Source organism: Podarcis liolepis (assembly GCF_965112155.1).
Source record: "Podarcis liolepis genome assembly, chromosome: 5".
Classification (NCBI taxonomy): domain Eukaryota; kingdom Metazoa; phylum Chordata; class Lepidosauria; order Squamata; family Lacertidae; genus Podarcis; species Podarcis liolepis.
In genome coordinates this window covers 21,251,375-21,273,467 of record NC_139556.1, presented here as the reverse complement: position 1 = coordinate 21,273,467, position 22,093 = coordinate 21,251,375, and the positions used below count along the sequence as shown (strand labels likewise).

Genomic DNA, 22,093 nt, shown 5'->3' with positions numbered 1-22,093 from the left:
GTCCAACAGTATTAGCAATTTCTACAGGCAGAGTGGGCTCTTAGTTATATGCCCCACTTGCCCAGGCAGTTAACCCTGCAGTGTCTCTCAAAGATTCATTGATATATCTGGAGAGTGACATACCTCCGCTTTTGCTCATTCACCATCAGTAGTACAGGGTGGCTGAATAGTGCTGTACTGTGCTTAAAGTCCAAGAGAAACTGCAGAGATGGCACTCCTGGCATGCTGGCCTCCCTAAGCCCCTGAGCAAGCTAATATCTGACACTTCATAACTGTCTTTGAAAAGAAGCCTTCTCATTCAAAATTGAAAGCACATATTGCACAGTTGAACATTATTTTTGAACATTCCATATATTGATGATGTTTCCTGGCCAGGTTGTATATTGCATAGGTTTTCTGGACTGTCTAGACAAGCTGGGAGCTGGGGACACAATTATACAGTAGTTGCGCTCCTTGCTCCTGGGCCGTGTCCAGAAAGTGGGGGGGGGATGAGTCTTCAGACCCCTGGGCTCTCACTTGTGGGGCGCCTCAGGGTTCCATCCTCTCCCCCATGCTTTTTAACAGCTACATGATGCCGCTGGAAGAGATCATCAGGGGGTTTGGGCTGGGTGTCCAATATGTGGATGATACACAGCTCTACCTCTCTTTTAAATTGGAATCAGTGAAGGCACTGAAGGTCCAGTATGAGTGCCTGGAGGTGGTTGGAGGATGGATGGTGGCTAATGGATTGAGGTTTAATCCTGACAAGACAGAAGTACTGTTCTTGGGGGACAGGGGGCGGGCAGGTGTGGAGGACTCCCTGGTCCTGAATGGGGTAACTGTGCCCCTGAAGGACCAGGTGCACAGCCTGGGAGTCATTCTGGACTCACAGCTGTCCATGGAGGTGCAGGTTAATTCTGTGTTCAGGGCAGCTGTCTACCAGCTCCATCTGGTATGCAGGCTGACATCCTACCTGCCCGCGGACTGTCTCATCAGAGTGGTGCACGCTCTAGTTATCTCCCACTTGGACTACTGCAATGCACTCTACGTGGGGCTACCTTTGAAGGTGATCCGGAAACTATGGTACAACTAATCCAGAATGCGGCAGCTAGACTGGTGACTGGGGATGGCTGCCAAGACCATGTAACACCGGTCCTGAAAGACCTACATTGGCTCCCAGTACATTTCCGAGCACAATTCAAAGTGTTGATGTTGACCTTTAAAGCCCTAAACGGCCTCGACCCAGTATACCTGAAAGAGCATCTCCACCCCCATCGTTCTGCCCGGACACTGAGGTCCAGCACCGAGGGCCTTCTGGCGGTTCCCTCACTGCGAGAAGCAAAGCTACAGGGAACCAGGCAGAGGGCCTTCTCTGTGGTGGCACCCACCCTGTAGAACGCCCTCCCATCAGATGTCAAAGAGATAAACAACTACCTGACATTTAGAAAACATCTGAAGGCAGCCCTGTTTAGGCAAGTTTTTAATGTGTGACATTTTAACGTATTTTTAATCTTTGTTGGAAGCCGCCCAGAGTGGCTGGGGAAACCCAGCCAGATGGGTGGGGTACAAATAATAAATTATTATTATAATTATTATTTTATTATTATTTCTTACTGCCTTTCTCTAGCTAAAATTACTGACATTGAAAGGCCTGTGTGTCCTTCTGGTTTGTTGTTTGAAATTTCCAATTCATATCATTAAAATGTGTCCCTTGGTTGAATAATTGTCCACAAAATACCTAGCATGAGGATCTTAATCTCAGGGTTGTGGGTTCAAGCCCCACATTGGGTGAAAGTTTCCTGCGTTGCAGGGGGTTGGGCTAGATGACTAGTGGTCCCTTCCAACCTACAGTTCTATGATTCATTTAGTCTGAGGCTGTGCAATCAGCAGAAAAAGAGGTGTCAGTCCTCTGTACTGGTTTGTATTTTCACAAAAGAGCCCTGGGTGCAATAGAGGCATTGCATTAGTAGTGGACAGCATGGGTGGTGGTGGAGATGCATACATGACTCCTCTTGCAGCTGTATAGGTGCTATTTACCTGCGGTGGGTGGCTTTAAGGCAGTGGCAAGGTCGGTGCAGTGCAAATACACTGGCCATGTCAGTCCAGTACTTATGTTTGTGCATTTGCTCTGTGCCATTCTCACCGCACCCTTGCCCCCTGCCCTGCGGAGTGTGCGTGGGTGTGATGTGGCAACATGAGAACGGGCCTTTTCTGTCGTGGCTCCCTGACTGTGCAATGCTCTTCCCAGGGAGGCTCACCACGCGCCATCATTACATATCTTTAGGCATCAGGGAAAAACATTTGTCTTTATCCAGGCCTTTGGCCACTAAATAACATAGGGCCTGTTAAAGGTAAGGGGAAAGTTAATATTATTATTTTATTATTAAGCTGCCTATTACAGTGGTACCTCGGGTTAGGAAGCCCAACCGTATTAATAGTAGTAGGCTGACCTTGCCTTGTTCCATAGAGTTACTAGCAACCGCTGCAGTGGAAGTTTATGTATGCCACTGTATGCACTTTTTACGTGATGATGCCATGGCTGAGCCAGATCTTAATTGCACAGGTGGGAAATTGCATGGGTGAGCATGAAGCCTTATTATGCCTTAAATACCCCATCTCCTTTTAATTTCCATTTTGTTTGAAGATAATTTCAATAAAAGTGATAATTGCTGCAGTGCAGCAATCTAATGGAGAAGCACTTGAAGCACATGATAATATGAAATGTAATAGTGGATGCAATGTTAAGTTTTAAAAATGATGCTCCCTGATGACTGCCCTTCAATCATAATAAAAAAAGCATCAGGCAATTAACTTGAAAGGCACAGGCAATTGAGTGATCCCAATTAGGTTATATTGCATTGGAGTAAATGTGTGTGTGTTTTAAAGGGGCAGTTATTGTAAACAAAGCTACTTGGAGACTGTACCCAAGGTTTAAAAGTACCTTGCTTTTTTCAGTGCTGTTACTGGGGGTTTTTCAACCCTTCTTGACTGTTTCCACATTCAGGGTTAAAAAAGAACAAGGACAGCATAGCTTTCTTCTTCAATACAGCCAGTTCAACAATATCAACAGCAAAAGAATAAAATAAATCCTACTAGAGACTTAACACAAATTCAGCAAATCAAAGTGTAGCATTATTATTTTTTAATGAAAATACAGGTTGCTGTAATCCTGCCACACTGAATAAGCTGCCAGTTATTAAAAAGTGATTCCCATAGAAATTAGACACCTGAAGTAGTTGGCTGCCTGTGTGGTGAGGAATTTGTTTGCCACCATCTTTCCCAATCCAGGGAAGAGGCACAATTCACGTACAATTACAATTAGCTCCTCATTGGCTGCATCCCAACGGTGGGATTTTGCTGCTCACATCCCTTGATTTCTAAATTAAATGGCTCAAAGGAAAAATAATAAATGTTTCCCAGAAAAGGGAATAAAGATGAGGTGTGTGCCTATGTGTTTCCCCCCCAATAGTTTGCCAAAGATTTCCCTTGAATGCATTCTTGCTTCAGAGTTTCCCAACCTCGCAGCCAGTGACAGATTGTGCTGTGAGTAGAATTGAAAGCTAACTGTTAAAACTCAAATGTTTTTAAAAGACAACAGCAAGCCCTGGCCCCTTGCTAACGTGACTGTTGGAACCAACAGCCATTTGGCTCCTCCCCTTTCCAGAGCATTCTTCAACGACTATTTCACTTGTTCATCCCATAACAGATGAAAGAGGTTGGTACCTGCTTTCCTGTTCCTGACTCATTCCTTTCTCCCCTTTTTTGGTATTATGTCATTTAGGAGCAGCTGGCATGGTGTGCAAATGACCTGTCACATATTAATTTAATTGATTGTTCTGTCCTATGGACTCAAGACAACTTGCAGCAGTTCTCCCCACCCCACCCCATAAATTTGTAATAGTTCTGTCCCAAACAGGCTTGCGATCTAAGGAAATCGAATGGTTGGGGAATGAAAGAGGTCAGATAAATGAAAATCACATAAACATAAAAAAACCAAGAGCTGCAAAACCAATTAGTCCAATACCGATCCAAAGGACAAGTCCTTTTTGTAGGCAACCACCTGTTGGTGGGGTCTGTGTACCTCTGATACAGTGTTAAGACCAGTGCTAATAGCTGTAGGTGCTGTTACAGAATTAATAATACTGTGGGTGGGCTGGTTGCCTGGAGGTGACAGTTTGAAATGACTAGATGCGTGGTTCTCAAACTTGGGGCGCCACTGGTCCTGCCAGCTAGGGGTGATGGGAGTTGTAGTCCAACAACAGTTGAAGACCCAAGTTTGAGACTCAAGACTCTCATCTGAGTAGGGCTGGGATGCCCATTGAGTAAAAGAACTATGTCTCGTGTGAACCAGTTTTAATAGTGCTGTGTTCCCATGATATGTGGCTTTCAGAAGGTGGTAGGCACTGCCAGATTACACAGGCATTGCAGTAATCCAACCTTGAAATCACCAATGCCACTGAAGCTATCTGGGCCTCCAGTGACAGGTAGATCAAGGTGCACCCCCCCCCAAAAAAAAAACTGTGCAGGAAACTGTCACTCACATTACCCCTGTCTTGCCAGAATTCAAGTTCAGCTTATTTTCCGTCATCAATAATAATAATAATAATAATAATAATAATAATAATAATAATAATAATAATTTATTATTTATACCCCGCCCATCTGGCTGGGCCTCCCCAGCCACTCTGGGCGGCTTCCATGAAACCAAAAATACAGTAAAATCACACGTTAAAAACTTCCCTGAACAGGGCTGCCTTAAGATGTCTTCTGAATGTCAGGTAGTTGTTTATCGCTTTGACATCTGCTGGAAGGGCGTTCCACAGGGCGGGCGCCACTACCGAGAAGGCCCTCTGCCTGGTTCCCTGTAGCTTTGCTTCTCGCAATGAGGGAACCGCCAGAAGGCCCTTGGCGCTGGACCTCAGTGTCCGGGCAGAATGATGGGGGTGGAGACGCTCCTTCAGGTATACTGGACCGAGGCCGTTTAGGGCTTTAAAGGTCAGCACCAACACTTTGAATTGTGCTCGGAAACGTACTGGGAGCCAATGTAGGTCTTTCAAGACCGGTGTTATATGGTCTCGGCGGCCGCCCCCAGTCACCAGTCTAGCTACCGCCTTCTGGATTAGTTGTAGTTTCCGAGTCACCTTCAAAGGTAGCCCCACGTAGAGTGCATTGCAGTAGTCCAAGCGGGAGATAACCAGAGTATGCACCACTCTGGTGAGACAGTCCGCAGGCAGATAGGGTCTCAGCCTACGTACCAGATGGAGCTGGTAAACAGCTGCCCTGGACACAGATCCATCCCACCACTGCCTCTAGTCTTTGGCCCAGGTTTTGCACAGCCTCTCCTGATTCAGACGTTATGAAGAAATAGAGCTGTGTGTCATCAGCACACAGATGGCATCTTGCCCCAAAACTCCTAATCACCATTCCCAGTGGCTCTTTGTAATTGGGGATAAAGGAGATGGTTCTTTGATTGACAATAGGAATATACGTTCCTTGACACCCCCACCCCAAGCTAGTATGCTGCTGTTTTGAGTAACCAGGTGAGCTAGGTCAAGGTCACTCTAGAAATAATAAATGGGTTTATGTTGTTCAGTCACTGTATTGCAGAAAACAGTCTGAATTAACTAGAGTGAGAGAATATCCCAGGTCCTTGTGTCTAGGGCTGCAGTCTAAGCTTTGTTTTGTTAATTTGCTGGATTTCAGAAATGAAGGATCAGCTGTGAATGTCTTCACCCATACTGGTACAGAACACAGGGTGAAGTTTTCTACTGAAAATGGGTCTTTGTCAGAGTTTGGGGCGCGGTGGCACCAAAGCTACAGCAACGTGTTCAGGGAGAGGTGAATGGGTATATTTCTTTGATGACGAGTCACAGCAGGAACTTGATCCACAGTGTGTGCATGGTCTCCATCCACCTGCAGAACAGACCTCCACTCAGTTAAGTAGAAAAGCTGGTTCAGAAACCAGACCTTCAGGTGAGCTGCCCTCCTTTTCATATTTTAAGTGCTGCTTGTTTTACATGCCCATTTGTCATGCCTCTTTTTTAAAACAACAACAACTAAAACTTTTTAAAAACTGAGATTAGGGGCTTCCTATGCCTCAGTGATGTTACAGTCATTTTTTTTCCTTCCAAAAGCTTGTTTTCATTACAGTGGTACCTCGGGTTACATACGCTTCAGGTTACATATGCTTCAGGTTACAGACTCCGCTAACCCAGAAATAGTACCTCAGGTTAAGAACTTTGCTTCAGGATGAGAACAGAAATTGTGCTCCGGCAGCGCAACAGCAGCAGGAGGCCCCATTAGCTAAAGTGGTGCTTCAGGTTAAGAACAGTTTCAGGTTAAAACGGACCTCCGGAACGAATTAAGTACTTAACCGGAGGTACCACTGTATATTCTATAGAACAGGGGTGGGGGACTTGGATCACCTCAACAAATTGGATCCCTCGGTCCCCAGCCTGCCATGGACCAGCTTTGACTAGAAGGCAGGGCCACCCCCTGTCAATCACACAATGTTGTAAAGATGTCAGGTGATTGACACCTATCAGAGTTCAAAGGGGTGTGTGTCTTGTTGCAACAGTTGGCCAGCTCATGGGCAATTATAGCCACCCTCTTTGAAGGTGTGCTTCCAGCATCAATCAGCTCATTGGCAGAGAGAGTGAGAGAGAGCACCCACTTTCTAAGGAGAGGGTTGCTCCGTTAGCTCAAAGTAGCTTGCTAAAATGGGGTGTGGGTGTGTGCTGTTTTAGCATGAAATTTCAATGTAAACTACTTCAAAACACAGCCCTGGTGCACTCAGTTCCCATGGTTCTTCCTGTCAGTTCCAACCAGCTGATTTCTCCTTTGCAAGCAGAGCTTTCCAACAGCACCAATCAGGATTTAAGCTCCTGGTTGTTCCTTTGTAGCCACATTTATACCTGCCCCGCATCTGATGTCGAACAAGAGTGAACGTTAATTCTTAATACCCCTATTTGCACGAGGGTTGAGTTCCTGGTCATTGCACGCATTGGCAGACTTTGTGGGCCAAATTGAGGCTTGTGCTGTGCCTCTGGGCCAGAGGTTCCCCAGCCCTGCTATAGAACCATGGTTTTTCTCAGATCTTCAGCAAAGAAGAGGTGTTCCCTTGTGAATTAGGAAACTTAAATTCAGCTGCCTTGTCAGTTTTGCCCTGAACTTATCCTGAAAAAGGGAAATGTTATTTTACACCAACCACTGTGACTAAATCCAAGTACAGTGGTACCCCGCAAGACGAATGCCTCGCAAGACGGAAAACCCGCAAGACGAAAGGGTTTTCTGTTTTGGAGGCGCTTCGCAAGACGAATTTCCCTATGGGCTTGCTTCGCAAGACGAAAGCCCATAGGGAAATCTCCGGGGACCTGTTTTAAATTGCTGGCGGTCGGGAGCAAAGACTTTCACCCACAGCCGGCCTTCAGAAGAGGTCCTGGACCTCTTCTGAAGGCCGGCGGGGGGCAAAAGTCTTTGCTCCCCCCCCCCTGCCTTCCCGGGACAGCGGAGACTTCTCCGCTGCCCCGGGCGATCTTAAAATGCTGGCGGGCGGGAGCGAAGCGTTCGCTCCCGACCCCCAGCATTTTAAAATCTCCCCGGGACAGCAGAGACTTCTCTGCTGTCCCGGGCGATCTTAAAATGCTGGCGGGCGGGAGCGAAGCGTTCCCTGCCGACCCCCAGCATTTTAAAATCTCCCCGGGACAGCAGAGAAGTCTCTGCTGTCCCAGGGAGATTTTAAAATGCAGACGGGCGGGAGCGAAGCGTTCGCTGCCAACCCCCAGCATTTTAAAATCTCCCTGGGACAGCAGAGAAGTCTCTGCTGTCCCGGGGAGATTTTAAAATGCTGGGGGTCGGCAGCAAACGCTTCGCTCCCGACCCCCAGCATTTTAAAATCTCCCCGGGACAGCAGAGACTTCTCTGCTCTCCCGGGGAGATTTTAAAATGCTGGGGGTCGGCAGCGAACGCTTCGCTGCCGACCCCCAGCATTTTAAAATCTCCCCGGGACAGTGGAGGCTTCGCTCCCGCCCGCCAGCATTTTAAAATTGCCCCGGGACAGCGGGGGCTTTTAAAATGCTGGCGGTCGGCAGCAAAGCCCTCCTGTCCCCGGAGCTTGCGGGGCGGGAGGTGGGGAGAAGGGCTTTTCTTCCCCCCGCCAGCCTTCAGAACAGCCTTCTGAAGGCTGGCAGTGGGAAGAAAAGCCCTTGTCCCCCCCCCCAGCCTTCAGAAGAGGTCGGGGGACAGACTGTCCCCGGACCTGGTCTGAAGGCGGTTACCCTAGGAACGCATTAATTGATTTTCAATGCATTCCTATGGGAAACCGTGCTTCGCAAGACGAAAAACTCGCAAGAAGAAAAAACTTGCGGAACGAATTAATTTCGTCTTGCGAGGCACCACTGTAGTTCACCTTCTCTACTTCTGTGCAAGACCAGAGGCAAAGGTTTCCGTTACATCTGATAGTGAAAATGTACTTGTGTTTTTTTATATATTTTTATTTATCCTTTTCTTATCCGAACAAGATTGAACTTTAATTCTTAAGGCCCCAGTTTGCACAGGGGCTGAGTTCCAGGTCATTGCATGCATCAGCAGAGTGCACATAAGCTCACCCCATTATGCCACATCCCATTCCTCCCCTCTTCATCTCTCTTCCACGTTCGAAAGCGGCACCTGCGTGCACGGTTGTGCATGCTTTGAATGTGTGGAAAATGGGAGTTTCCTGGACCTGATATCCCAAGCACCAATAGCAAGAGGCTTTGGACAAACTTGGTAGCAGTTGAGCTATGCCCTGCTGCTTAGTGGTTCACAAGGAGCCTTGGCCTGCTGTACTCTGCCTTTTTCTAAGTTTTACTCTCTGCTAATGAGATGCGAAGAGCAATTCTTTTATGCATATATCTTCCCCCACTGTTGTGTGCCTCACCCCTGACCCTTGCATAAGTAGTTTTTTAATCACATCGTTCTGACATTCTGATAGAAATGGCGGGAAGAAGGACTCTTGTTTTGCATTTAGGAGCCAAGGTCACACAGGGAGGTACCTTTCTTTAGGAGCAAGAACCCCTGCAACTCTTTCCAAGGTTCTCTGATGCCCGCCAGCCCATATGGCCTTGCACTTCCCTTGCTAGCCATGTGTTGTAACTGCAGGCACCTCTCAATAGGAATACAAGGCTGAGGCAGCCGACACCACAAATGCCCATGAACTGTAATCACAGTGGCACAGATTACAGTCACAGAAGTTCAGGTTACAAGTCAGCTGCATTTTTTCCAGTGGAAGAGGGCCTTACATACAATCCGCCACGCACAAATTGGTCTTCCAAAAAATGGTGGTCCTTACATCATGTGTTCCACCTAAAGCACACCTGGTGCAACTGAAAGCCCTTGATGAGTTGCATCGGGTGTGCTTGAGACAACACCAGTTGTATTTGTGCTGTTGCGAGGAATTCCATTCAAGGGGTTGAATAACAGTGAGGCTGGAGAAGCTGCTTTTTCAGCTGAATTTAGAGAAACCACTTGAAGCATCCGTTGTGTTGAGCTATTTCAATTGCTTTGGTTTGATTTGCTCATTGCAAACAGCTGAAAGTATGTAAATGTTGATAATAACCCTGCTTTGCAAAGGGAATTGAATAATTTCAATTGCAACTGTAGTTCCAGATTTTCCAGGTTTGTGATGAGGGTTGTCTTGGAAATGATGGTTCCCCTGCATACGTCATGAGGGAATGCCAAATCATATAAAAGTGGCTGGAGGATCTAGTCCTTGTCGAAATCTCAGGTTACACATAACTTGCTCCATTATAGCTATATTTCAGAGTGAGTAGTACCAAGCGTTCAGTGTAAGATTTCAGGCTGTTTCCCAATGAGTTGCTTGCTTTCCACGCTGACAAGCTCATTTATCAAGCAGTTTTTTTGACGATATATTTACATTGTTGTCATCAAAATATTCAGCAACGTTAAATTTGGACAACAAACAGTAGTTTCTTCAGTAATACTCTTATCAAAATTAAATTCCAAAAATCTTGCACCAACTGACATTCCCAACATAAATGATATGTATATAGTTTATTGCAATCCTCCCCCCAAAATTAGGTGATATAGAAGAAAGCATTTTTGACATGTGCAAAGGAGTGCAATACTGTCTATGTAGTACAGGCAACCCCTGATTTGTTCGGGGGTTGCATTTCAGGTCATCACACGTGATGGAGGAGCCCTTTTCTTGCTGCTTCCAGGGTTCCTGCAGTTCATGCATGCACAGTCATGCATGGTTAGAACTTGCGCAAAATAGTTGTTGCTTGTAATTTTAAGGAGTTTCCTCTAAGGAAACTGGAAACATATGTTAAGGGTCACGGTTCCCAAAGTTTATTCCTTGGGAAGAATTTGTGTGCCAATGTCAACTGATCAGGATGTCACCAGCACTCCACAAATCAGCATTGGTGACCTCACGCTTCAGTAGGTAGACTACCTACTTTTTTCACTGTGTTGATGGGACACATCCCAGTTAGATGAATGAGCCTACTTTGGTGGCTAGAGTGGAAACTAGCCTAGAAACTTGACAGCAGTTCTCAATATGTTGTGTTTAGATAACTGATTTTAGGGGATAACAAATCAACAAACCCAATTGTTTGTGGAAGCATTGTGGATAGCACCCCAAATGTGTGCACTTGACCACAAGTCTGTCTTCATTGCAGACATGCATGATCCTGGCAAATTTACCATTCATTTCCTTTGGTAGCTTGTTCACATTCCCCCTTTTCCTGGCAAACAGATAGCTTGGTTTTTTGAAAATGCTCTTGTCTAACCCCCTAACTCTGTGCTTGTTTGTGTTTGGCAACAGGTACAACGGATAAACCATCATCACCACCCGCTGCAGTAACCGATGTGAGGCAAATGAATGAGAAACCGGAGACCATTTTGTTTCAGCCATGCCAGGAGCGGGATGAGTTGAGGAAGCGTCTTGCACTGTCGTCTCCTGGGTCAACCTTTGATGACTGCAGGTAAAAGACTGAACGGTCACATGAGGGTATATTCCCAGGTCTAATGCATGTGCACTTGGGCATGGGTCTTTGGCTCTTTTCCACGGCACAGCTGTTTGAGTTGGGTGGGGGGCAGCTAAGGATGCCTAGTATGGCTCAGTCAGAGAGCATGAGACGCTTAATCTCAGGGTTGTGGGTTACAGCCCTGTGTTTGGCAAAAGATTCCTGCATTGCAAGGGGTTGAACTAGATGACTCAGTCTTTGTTAGCTAGTGAAGTTATCTTTGCAAATTACGGTACTTACACCACCAGTGGCCAACTCCATGTGGGCACAGAGGATGCTTAATGTATTCTTTTTGTTTCATATAAAGTAACCTTTATAGGAGGGTGCATGTTTTCTTTCACTTTAATACAATGGTACCTCAGGTTAAGTACTTAATTCGTTCCGGAGGTCCGTACTTAACCTGAAACTGTTCTTAACCTGAAGCACCACTTTAGCTAGTGGGGCCTCCTGCTGCTGCTGTGCCGCCGGAGCCCAATTTCTGTTCTCATCCTGAAGCAAAGTTCTTAACCTGATGCACTATTTCTGGGTTAGCGGAGTCTGTAACCTGCAGCGTATGTAACCTGAGGTACCACTGTACAGTGGAACCCCTATTGTCAAACGTCTCGGGAGCAACTACTTCCATTTTCGAACATGCCTCTGAAGCCGAACGGCTTCCAAGGCGCATTTCTCTCTTTTCTCAATGGGGCTTGCCAACCGCCCCATTGAGCCTCGGTTGTTGAGCATTTCGGAAGCCAAACTGGCTTCTGGAATGGATTATGTTTGGCAACCGAGGTTGCACTGTACTTAAAATGTTTGATGTGTATACACGTGAATTTTATGCTAAGGTCATGCTCATCTGATATCTATCCTGGTGGGCCGCCTAGCCACAAGCCAAACCATGACTCTGAAAGGCTGAAGATTCAGTGCATGAAGTCAATGCCCGATCTGCAGTCTCTACAGAACCAACACACCAAAGCGCTAAAAAGATGTGAAGAATCTGCTAAGGAGGCTGATTTCTATCAGTAAGTAAAGGCACACAGCATATGCACACGGATGCATTTTGGTTTCCTTTTACCATAACTACGTGTCTGTTAAGCTGCCTTAGATCTTCATGTTCGAAGGTCCTTCATAGCTTTTTTCTTATCCCCAGCTTCAGTCAACTTTTAAAATGGCATCATTTTAACATCAATAGAGAGATAATGTTCAGAGCTTTTGGTTGCAGATTTAGGATTAGTTTTAAAAAATCTTTGAAGACAGAGAGCCAGTTTCTGAAAATTATGGTGGGGAGTATAAGCTTAGCTTGGTGTGGAATGAATCGAGTTTAGCAGCTGTTGGGTGACCTCCTCTTCAGCGATTTGATGATACTTGTCCCCTGCTTCCCCCTTTCAGAACCCTGCTTTCACTAGTTCCAAGTTGGAGTCCAGTGCAGTAAATGATACTGCCAAGGAGGATTCTCTTAAGGGCAATTAGGTATCAACAAAATTCACCACACCAAGCAACAGTGCAAAATCTGGTGGTTTCTAATGGTGGATATTTCTTAATTTTTTAACTTCTTTATCAAATTGGAGGAGATGACACTACACATACTAATTTCTGTATTTGATAGTGTATAATGGGGGTGACTGGTGGGACGCGGGTGGCGCTGTGGGTAAAACCTCAGCGCCTAGGACTTGCCGATCGCATGGTCGGCGGTTCGAATCCCCGCTATGGAGTGAGCTCCCGTCGTTCGGTCCCAGCTCCTGCCTACATAGCAGTTCGAAAACACCCTTAAGTGCAAGTAGATAAATAGGTACCACTTTATAGCGGGAAGGTAAACGGCGTTTCCGTGTGCTTTTCTGGTGCCGGTTCGCCAGAGCAGCTTCGTCACACTGGCCATGTGACCCGGAAGTGTCTGCGGACGACGCCGGCTCCCGGCCTCTAGAGTGAGATGAGCGCACAACCCTAGAGTCTGTCAAGACTGGCCCGTACGGGCAGGGGTACCTTTACCTTTAATGGTGGTGACTAAACTATGATCCTCCAGAGAGTCTTGGAACACAACTGATGCATGCTGATGGGGAGCCCAACAACATCTGGAGAGACACAGCTGTATAGAATTAATAAACTCCTCTGAGTCCGGAGGATTTGCTGTATTTGTGGTGGTTCTTTTATGGCTTAACGGGGATGCTTACTCGATAAAGCAACGTTGCTTTTCCACGTTTTCTAAAATGGCTTTTTAATTGCCATTGGAGCATTTTTATATGTACGTTTCTAATATCTGTACAGTACACTGCACAGTCGTCAGCTGAGTGACCAGTCGCAGGTGGAGGAGGACATGGACACTTTGAAGTGGAAGAACAACCAGTTGGTACGAGAGCGTGATCACCTCCAGCAGTCATGTGAGGAAATGAAGAGACTTCATGATGAGGATCTGAAGGATATAACAGACCTGCGCAGTCTGCTGCAGCAGGTAGCCTTTGCTCTGTTTTTGCTTCCTGAGTTCAGCTTCTCGTTTATTTTCTATTCTCTTCCCGCTCCCACTGATTTCTCAAGTGTTTCGGGGGGCACTTCAGAAAAGTGTCTCTTCCATTCCATTTCTTTAATATGCAGTGCTTATTTCTTTTCTTTAATTTCCATAGAGGACCAACCCCCCCCCCCAAAAAAAAACCCCAGCATCTGTGATGTCAACTGCATGTAGAAGACCAAAAGGGAATATTGCAGGTTTCATATCAGAGATGTGAAGGATGATGGGAGCTGTAATCCAACAATATCAAGAGGGTGCCACATTGACTGCCCCTACTACATAGGGGTGTTTTCTAAGTCAAGTGTGGGTAGCTTGAAACCTTGAAATCCCTCTCCTTTCACAGCCTTGAAAACGTATTTTGAATGCAGCCTACAGGTATCTTTAAGAGAGCCTAGGCTTATTCATTTCTTCTTTAACCCTGCCGTCCTTGTATAGCATCCATTTGTCAACACGTGGAGCTGTGTTTTTGTCAACCCATGTAGTTTCAAAGGCTTTTTCAGATATTACTCAATACTAGATGCAGAAAAGGCTTTTGACAGAATATATAAAGAATTCATGGGGTTTGTATTACGTAAATTTGGTTTCCCTATAGAATACTGTAATTGGATTAAAATGATTTATAAAAACCCAACGTCCCGGATTGTTACAAATGGAAGAATTTCGAATTTGATTAGTTTAAATCAATTATTATTTAATCTGTGCCTGGAACCATTAACAAGAGCAATAATTCAGGATGAGTATATCAAGGGTGTAAAACACAACAAAGATAATTACAATATTGTATTATTTGCTGATGATATCCTTTTATTTATTACAAAACCAGAAGGCACAATTCCAAAAATTATGGAGAAAATAAAAACCTTTGGCAGAATATTGGGATATTCTATAAATTGGACAAAATCAGAGATTTTACCAATTGGGCCAGGGGCTGCATTGTATAGAAACCATCAATTTCGGATGTTCAAAGGCTTTATTAAATACTTTGTTAAATTGACTTCATCAGATATGTACCAAATTGTAAAATTAAATGTGAATCAAGTTATAAATGAGATTACTTTTGATATTGAAAGGTGGGGAACTCTAAACCTTTCCCTTTGGGGAAAGGTTAATGTCCTCAAAATGAATGTTGTTCCAAAGCTTTTATACATTCTTAGAGGATTACAAATACATATTCCCAAATTTTACTTCCAAAAAATAAATCAACTGTGGGGTACAAAGCCACCAAAAATATCACCACATAAAATGCAACTTCCAACTAAGGAAGGTGGCTTTGGTCTCCCAAATCTGGAACTATATCACTAGGCCTACCTGCTGAGTAAGACTAATGATTGGAGAGCTAGCAGGAATCCCAATTGGGCTACTCTCGAATATAGTGTCTTTGAACCTCTTGAAGGGTGGACTAAACTCGGCTCTAATTTTATGAAATATCCTATAATTCTGGAGACTATTAAAGCACCTATAAAATTTGGATGAATATAAATAAAAATAATAAGGAGGACCCCTATCAGCATGAGAAATTAACAACATGAGCCAACCCAAAATAAAAAATTGGAAATCAAGTAATAATTTGGCAAAATTGGATGAAAAAAGGTATTTTGACATTGAATCAATTAACTGAAGAAAATTACAAATTTGTGGAATATAAGACTTTGCAAGTAAAGTATGGATTAACTAGTGAAACACAATGGCAACACATCCAATTGAAACGTATGTTGGAAAGGCAGTTTGGCCCTGACGCTATAGCAGCATCAGAAACACCCCTGCTGCTACAAGATTTAATTTCTGCAACAAAAACAAAAAACTCTACACTTGCACTATATAAAACACAACTCAACCGGAAGAAATATGATTTCAAATATGGTAGACAAAAATGGAGTGAAGAGTTAGGGGTACAGATAACAGATGATATATGGGAGTCAAGTATAACATCAACAGAAATAGCCTCTATGAATCTAAGACTAAGACTTATTCAGCAGAAAATAATCTTCAGAGTCCACTGGACTCCAGCAAAACTTTACCAAAAGAAAATAACAAATGCAGACAACTGCTGGAGATGTGGAAGTAAAAATGCAAACTTAGTACATATGATGATTAACTGCCCGATGATAAGATCATTTTGGTGCGAGATGAAGATATATATAGCAAGAGTAATAAAAAGAAATTGTTATTTAGAGGAATTGAATTTAATTCTAAATTATATACTGGAAACGTGGGAGATTACAAGGGGTCAAAAAAAATGGTTGTACCGTGCCATATTAGAAGCAAAAAAACTTGTTTTGAAGAATTGGAAGAGCCACAAAAAGATTCCATTGAGCACATGGATTGACAATATGGACAGACTAGCCACATATGAACGAATTGCATGTCGACGCAAATTAAGAATAGATAAATATGAAGAAATCTGAAAGAAATATTTAAGCGATAAGGCGGACGGTGGTGGGAAGTAGGGGGATGAGAGTTGGGGAAATATTGTTTAAAAGGTGTAGTCATAGGTATATCAGTACTCAAATCTGAAATGTTAAATTGTGTTATTAGTGTTATTGTGGTTTTTGTTGTATGTGTTTTTTGTGGTTGTTATTTGTATTGAAAAAATGATTAAATAATAATAATAAAAACCGGCAAAGGGTTCTTTTGCTCTGAGTAGTTTATGAGCACTCTCTGGAAATAGATGCATGCCTACCAATTGACCCCAATAAACGTGTATTAACATTGACAGGGCCATAAAAACAAGTGTTTGGAAAGCAATCCATTCTCCCTTTGTTGAGAATATATTTTAATGGTCTTAGCTTAATTTTGAGCATTACGCATCTATAATAGGGCTGCAATGGACATTGTAACTGGTGTGCCACCTTGTGGTAGACTTAAACAGAACTGCAGTTGCATTTTGTCTCATAATAGTGGACAGTAGATCAAAGAAAGGAGGAGCTTGGGGCCGGGGGGGGGGATGATTTTGCCATTCAGACTTAGAAGGACACAGTGGGAGAAGATCCATTTTCAGGAGACACCTTTGGGCGGGGTGATATATTGGGAGAAAGCCCCGTGAAGAGACATTGGATTAAAAGTGTCAGAAATCAATAGAAGGGAAGGGGAGAGTATATTATTTTCAAGGAAAAATCAGTAACTGTGTCAGGCAGGGCAGACACTTCATCTTGCTGTCTGCTTTGATGCCCTGTATAGTTTTACATCTTAACATGTACATTACATACATGAGAGGTGTTCTGGGCCTTCTGGTGTCCAAAAGGTATTTAATCAATGATCATATGCTAATAAATTGAGTATAAATCCCAGTGATCATGGAAAGCTAAATCTCTTAAGAGCAGCCACTTGTATACATATGGAGAGATTTCTTTTCAGAAGGGGAGGGAATATGCTGCACAAAGTCTGGGTACTGTTAACTGCTGTTTGTGTTCCTTCCTGGATGTTATGGGCCCTTTTCATTCCTGGAATTCCTCTCCTTCCATTCTATGCTGGAGGTTTTTTTAAGGAGAAAACTGACATTAAATCTAAAAAGGTTACTCGGTTTGTCCAAGAACTTATTCAGCTTTTTACATGAGCAGAACCATGTGTTGTGCCATGAAACCAGCTTTTCAAAGCCCTGAGGATTCTGTACAGTCTCTTTGGAATGCAGCACTAGCAGCTATTTTCCTTCTGCTCACAGTTCTTTGGCTCTAAGCATGTTGTGATTTTTTAAATATGTTACCTCGTCAGCTCTTTTGAGGGCCCTAGTGAGCAGAAAATAAAACCTCCCTGTGTTTTCCCCCTCCTGTTTACAATATGACTGAAGTTTATCTGCCAGGAATTATTATTCAGAATATCTTCCGTTATTCCAGGTAATGAAGCAGAATGGGTCGTCGCAGACACTCAGTAAACCCTACAATAAAGCAATGGCCAAGCTGGAGGGCGTGAAGAAGGATTACGACGCACTGAGGAAGCGGTACAAAGAGAAGATGGCGAGCTACAATACTGATCTGAGCCGATTAGAGCAGAAGGAAGGCGAAAACAGGCGACTCCAGAAGCAGATTGACAAGCTGAACAGAAGGTAGAAGATACTTTGGCCAGAAAGCCATTTCATGTTTTTGTTTTTTACTAGAACAAACTTGACACTCAAGTTACCTCTCTGAACTTTCCTGGCTTTAGTCATGGTTTTTCTGCTTGCTCCCTAGTGACCAAAAATCGAACAAACAAAGTTGACCTGACTGAGTAGCCACATTTTGTTCATGTGTTTGCTCCAGTCACATATAAAGTGCTGTGTATGTGTGCCTGTGTGAGGGCTGCATCCCATGATGCAAAAAACTTTTGTGCCCACACCTTCTCTTTCTCTTCTCTGGAGCACATTTGGGGGAGAGATGTGGAGGTAGAGAGGAAACTGCAGTCCTGCTGCAGAAGTGGATTTCTGCTTGCACGGCGTTCAATATAATTTTATGTTTCCCATGTCTAAGTAGAAACATCATACGTGGGTGAACTATTCCCCTCCCCTGCACCATGGTTTGCGAAGTGAAAGGAGCTCATCTCCTTTCACCAACATTTCTTTTATAATGAGATGAGAACCACTGCTTCTCTCCCCCCTTTCGCTCCCACATTGAAATGTGATCAGGGCAGTAATGTGACAAAGAAAACATGGCTGACTCTCCCACTTCTTATTTAGTCCTTTACACAGTTTAGTTTGGTGTGTAAAAGAGGAAGGAAGCTTTCATAGGGCCCCCTTTCTCTTACAAGTGGTGAAAGGACTTGCTGTGACTCTCCTCCCACCACTCTTTAGGTTTGGGACCGTGCAGCAGGAACTGAGCAAGGCCACTGCCCAAAACAAGGAGCTACAGAGAGAGATTGAGCGGATGCAGGCAGAAGTGACAAGGCTTAAGACAACGCAGCTGAAAACAGTGAAGGTTGCACAGAAGTTCAAGGAAGAGAGGGACGCCATTTTCACCGAGTATTGTCTCATCATGAGCGAGAGGGACGAAGTCCTCAATGAAATGGATAGGCTGGATACAGAGTTGGAACTTGCCGAATCCAAATTGAAAAACATGTACTCAGAGAAAAGAGTGGCTAGTGAGGAAATGGAAGCCTTAAGACAGGTATGGTATTGTATGGCACTTGCTCTGGCCAGAAAGAGTTGTTCAAACCTAGTGGTGTTGACTGTGTAACTCTGCGAGTTTCTAGACCAGCCTTCCTCATCCCGGTGCCCTCCAGATATTTAGAACTACAGCTGGCAAAACAAAAGTCTTAAGTATTATTGCCCTCTATGCCAATCATCCCTTGGTCAGAATTAACTTCTCTGATTTCTCTATTATTATTTTGGGGCTGCACAGTGTTTCAGTTTTTTATGCAAGCAGATATGTGTTGCAGCTTTAAAGATATTTGCTAGTTGCATCTAATGCATGCTTTGTGCTGTATTATTCCTTATGCATGGCATAGGCTTTCAAAAATTCAGTGTGTTTTCATTAACAGAAAGACTTTCTTGTACACTTAATGTACCTCCAATGATGGATTTTTATTTTATTTCAGGAGCTGAACTCGGTGAAGGAAGAGAGAGGTGTGGTTAGGAAGAAAAAGACAGAAGCCATCATCCAGGTAGGGTTAGCTCATGGAATGATAGTGTACAGTTGAGATGCCCAGTTACAGTGGTACCTTGGGTTACAGACACTTCAGGTTACAGACTCCGCTAACCCAGAAATAGTACCTCGGGTTAAGAACTTTGCTTCAGGATGAGAACAGAAATTGCATGGCGGCGGCAGTGGGAGGCCCCATTAGCTAAAGTGGTACCTCAGGTTAAGAGCAGTTTCAGGTTAAGAATGGACCTCCAGAATGAATTAAGTTCTTAACCTGAGGTACCACTGTATTTGCTAGGGGCTGCACCCCTGTTGCATTCAGCTGAAACTGTTCTCAGAATGGCAGTCCTGAACTAGGGGAAGAAAACAATAGGCAGTAATGTTGGCTTTGTTTTTAAGAGGGAAAATAGTGCAGCTGCAATATGAAAATAAGGACCACATTAGCTACTGGTGATTCGTGTGTGCTCCATGCATGTATGAGTGGTGTGTGTTTGTAGCTAAAGACAGCAATTTCTCGATAATACAGGGATGGGAAGGGTCCTATTTTTAAGAATAAAAAGGCTATATGGAGCAAGGAGTGCAGAACCCTTTCTTCAAATGTTTTCTCCCTCCCAGCTGAGCACAGTTCCAATATGTGAGCTCAGCTGAGGAGGAAAGCATTCGGGAGAAGGATAGCAGGGAGGGGACAATGGTGCCCCACTCCTTACCCATACATTCCTTTTGGTTTTTTATTCTTTAAAAAAAGATGTCCCCCATGATTGATATATCTCCATATAACTACCAGGGAATGCAGTTGGATTTTTCTCTGTAGTAAGTAAACTTGTTCCGGAGGAGCACTTTATATTGCTTACAGCAGAAATCTTGCACATCTCTTGTGAAATTCTGGTCCTAAAGGAGTTTTCCCCTTTGTGCCCCGAGGAGGAGTCCCAGCTGCTGCTTCCTCCTTCTCCTCACCTACCGCCCTGTCGCTGTTGATTTCTGGCCAAGCCCTTTGGAGACGAGAAAGAGGACCCGTGCCGCCGCCACTAATGCCATTTGCCATGCAGACTGCTTCCGCGAAGTGGTATGACTGAAGGGACTACGGCTTTATTGAATTTTGTGTTGAAGACAGTAAAGATGTTAATGTAAATTTTGAGGAATCCAAACTTTCGTTCAGTTGTCTTGGAGGAAACAATAACTTCAAGCATTTAAATGAAATTGATCTTTATAATTCAATTGATCCAAATGAATCCAAGCATAAAAGAACTGACAGATCTGTCTTATGTTGTTTATGAAAAGGAGAAAAGGGTGTCTTCAGGGTATGTTCCACTAATTTTCAATGCTGTTCATTTTGTTGTTTTTAATCACTAGTTAGTGTTCAAGATATCCTAGTTAAAACTAGCAATTCCTTTTGAAACTTAAAATGAGTAAAGCCCATACATTTGTATGTTTGTTCCTCAAAGCTCTTACATCTCACTAGGGAGGGATTAGAGCCTAGAGGTTGTTGCTTGCCAATCTGTACATTTAGACCAAATTGTATTTGCACTGTTAGTATGAAAGCGAGTGGCAAAATGTTAATACACTATATGATCTTCTTTTGGGTGTGTTTGTTGTTGTTTTTTGACCAGTTTGTGTTCAGAGCAGTGGGGATTTTTTTTATGTCTACATTATTTCTAATAAACTGTTGAAGACTCCATGACTGTCAATTGGCTGGCTGGCTGTAACTTCATGTATTCTTACTATTTGTTGCAATGGAATACTTAATTTCTAGTCGGAATAAAAGTGGGGGATTATTTCATCTGTTTGAAGTAGGAAAATTCTAATATTCCCAAGCAAGTCTTTTTTTTTTAAAGGATCTGTAAGTTGTGGGTACACTGACAGTTTAAAGGAAAAAAATGTTGTGATTTGACTAAAATAAAAGCAAGTTTTGACTTCCTTTTTTTAAAAAAAGGTAGGTTCTTCCAGCAACTTGCAGTATAGGACAAAAGGAATAAAAATACCATGGACGCCAAAGTACCAGAGGACCATCATAGGCTCCAGTAGGGGTAATATATATTTATATTATTTCTTTCTTGGAAATTAGTGCATAAATGGAGAGTTCGGCATTCTAGCTAGTAGATTTTTGTCAATGTTTAAAGCAGGGCACCATCCCTGCTTTGTGTGGGGGGGTCACATTTGGAAATCTAAGAAACTATCATGGGCACCACAACATAGCCCTTTTGCAGAAGAAAAACACAATAATGGGATGAGAATAGCCTCCTCCTCGAAGCACCAGGTAAAACACCCATGCATGCCCCCTTAACAAATACCACACAGGCGCAAAGAGAGGCGACCCCCAAAACAAGCCAGACCCTGATTTATTTATTTTTTAATTGAGAGGGTTAGGAGGGGGGCTCCAGGGGGAGTCTGAAGGTACCACTGTGTACATTGGGCAGTCCATGTTTTGAGCAAGGACATGCCCCCACCCCATATTTCTAGTGCATGCATATTAAAAGCATTCTCTCTTGCCCCCTCAACCTCTCAGTGTTAGTATGAAATTTTCCATGATATCCTAGTGGTAGGGTAGTCTTTAAATAGTGCATGTAATTGAACATTTAGGTGTTGTTCTTGTTGGAAGCCCACTATTAAAAACACTTGGAAGCCAACGTAAAGGGATGGTGTGACTTCCCTGGTAACTTTTGCAACACACCCAACTGCCATGGCTGCTCCTGTGCTGTTCTATACAGGTTCACTGTCTCATTCCGAATGTAGCAGCCCCAGCCTGGTAACCCCACCGCAGTCACCGCTTAACCTGGAGACCTCATCCTTCGCCAGTAGCCAGTTGCAGAACTCACTTTCCACCCTGCCCAGGTGAGCCCAGTGTCTGTAGGGCAACATCAAAAAGACAAGTAAGTTATTCTGTAAATGTCTTAAGTAGGGCTAGTTGAAATAGCAGTTAAATGTGTAAATGGAAAAAATAGAAAAGGAAAGGGGGTGGGAGAAATGTGCTAAGTACAGAAACTGCTGCCTTTTAGACCAGTAGCCTTCAGCCTTTTTTTCAAGCTGGGACTTGCCTTTGACCCCAATCTGCAAAATTTGACTGATTG

General features: G+C 43.8%; 1 protein-coding gene across 7 annotated transcripts in view; it reads left to right on the top strand.

Annotated features, from left to right (window-relative positions):
• LOC310706550 (disks large homolog 5-like) overlaps positions 1 to 20,701 on the top strand; it is a 26,032-nt gene extending 5,331 nt beyond the window's left edge. Inside the window, exons 2-9 of one of the 7 annotated variants that reach the window (XM_083502752.1) lie at positions 5,683 to 5,952; positions 10,802 to 10,961; positions 11,867 to 12,004; positions 13,245 to 13,428; positions 17,313 to 17,521; positions 18,242 to 18,554; positions 18,985 to 19,100; positions 19,926 to 20,701. In XM_083502752.1, coding sequence (XP_083358878.1) covers positions 5,754 to 5,952; positions 10,802 to 10,961; positions 11,867 to 12,004; positions 13,245 to 13,428; positions 17,313 to 17,521; positions 18,242 to 18,554; positions 18,985 to 19,086 — 1,305 coding nt within the window. In that variant the 5' untranslated portion in view covers positions 5,683 to 5,753 and the 3' untranslated portion in view covers positions 19,087 to 19,100; positions 19,926 to 20,701. Of the gene's footprint in view, positions 1 to 3,140; positions 3,695 to 5,294; positions 5,953 to 10,801; positions 10,962 to 11,827; positions 12,005 to 13,244; positions 13,429 to 17,312; positions 17,522 to 18,241; positions 18,555 to 18,984 lie in introns of those variants that run through there. The other 6 variants (XM_083502750.1, XM_083502747.1, XM_083502748.1 and 3 more) reach the window with 6 other exon arrangements.
• Positions 20,702 to 22,093: the final 1,392 nt, after the last annotated feature.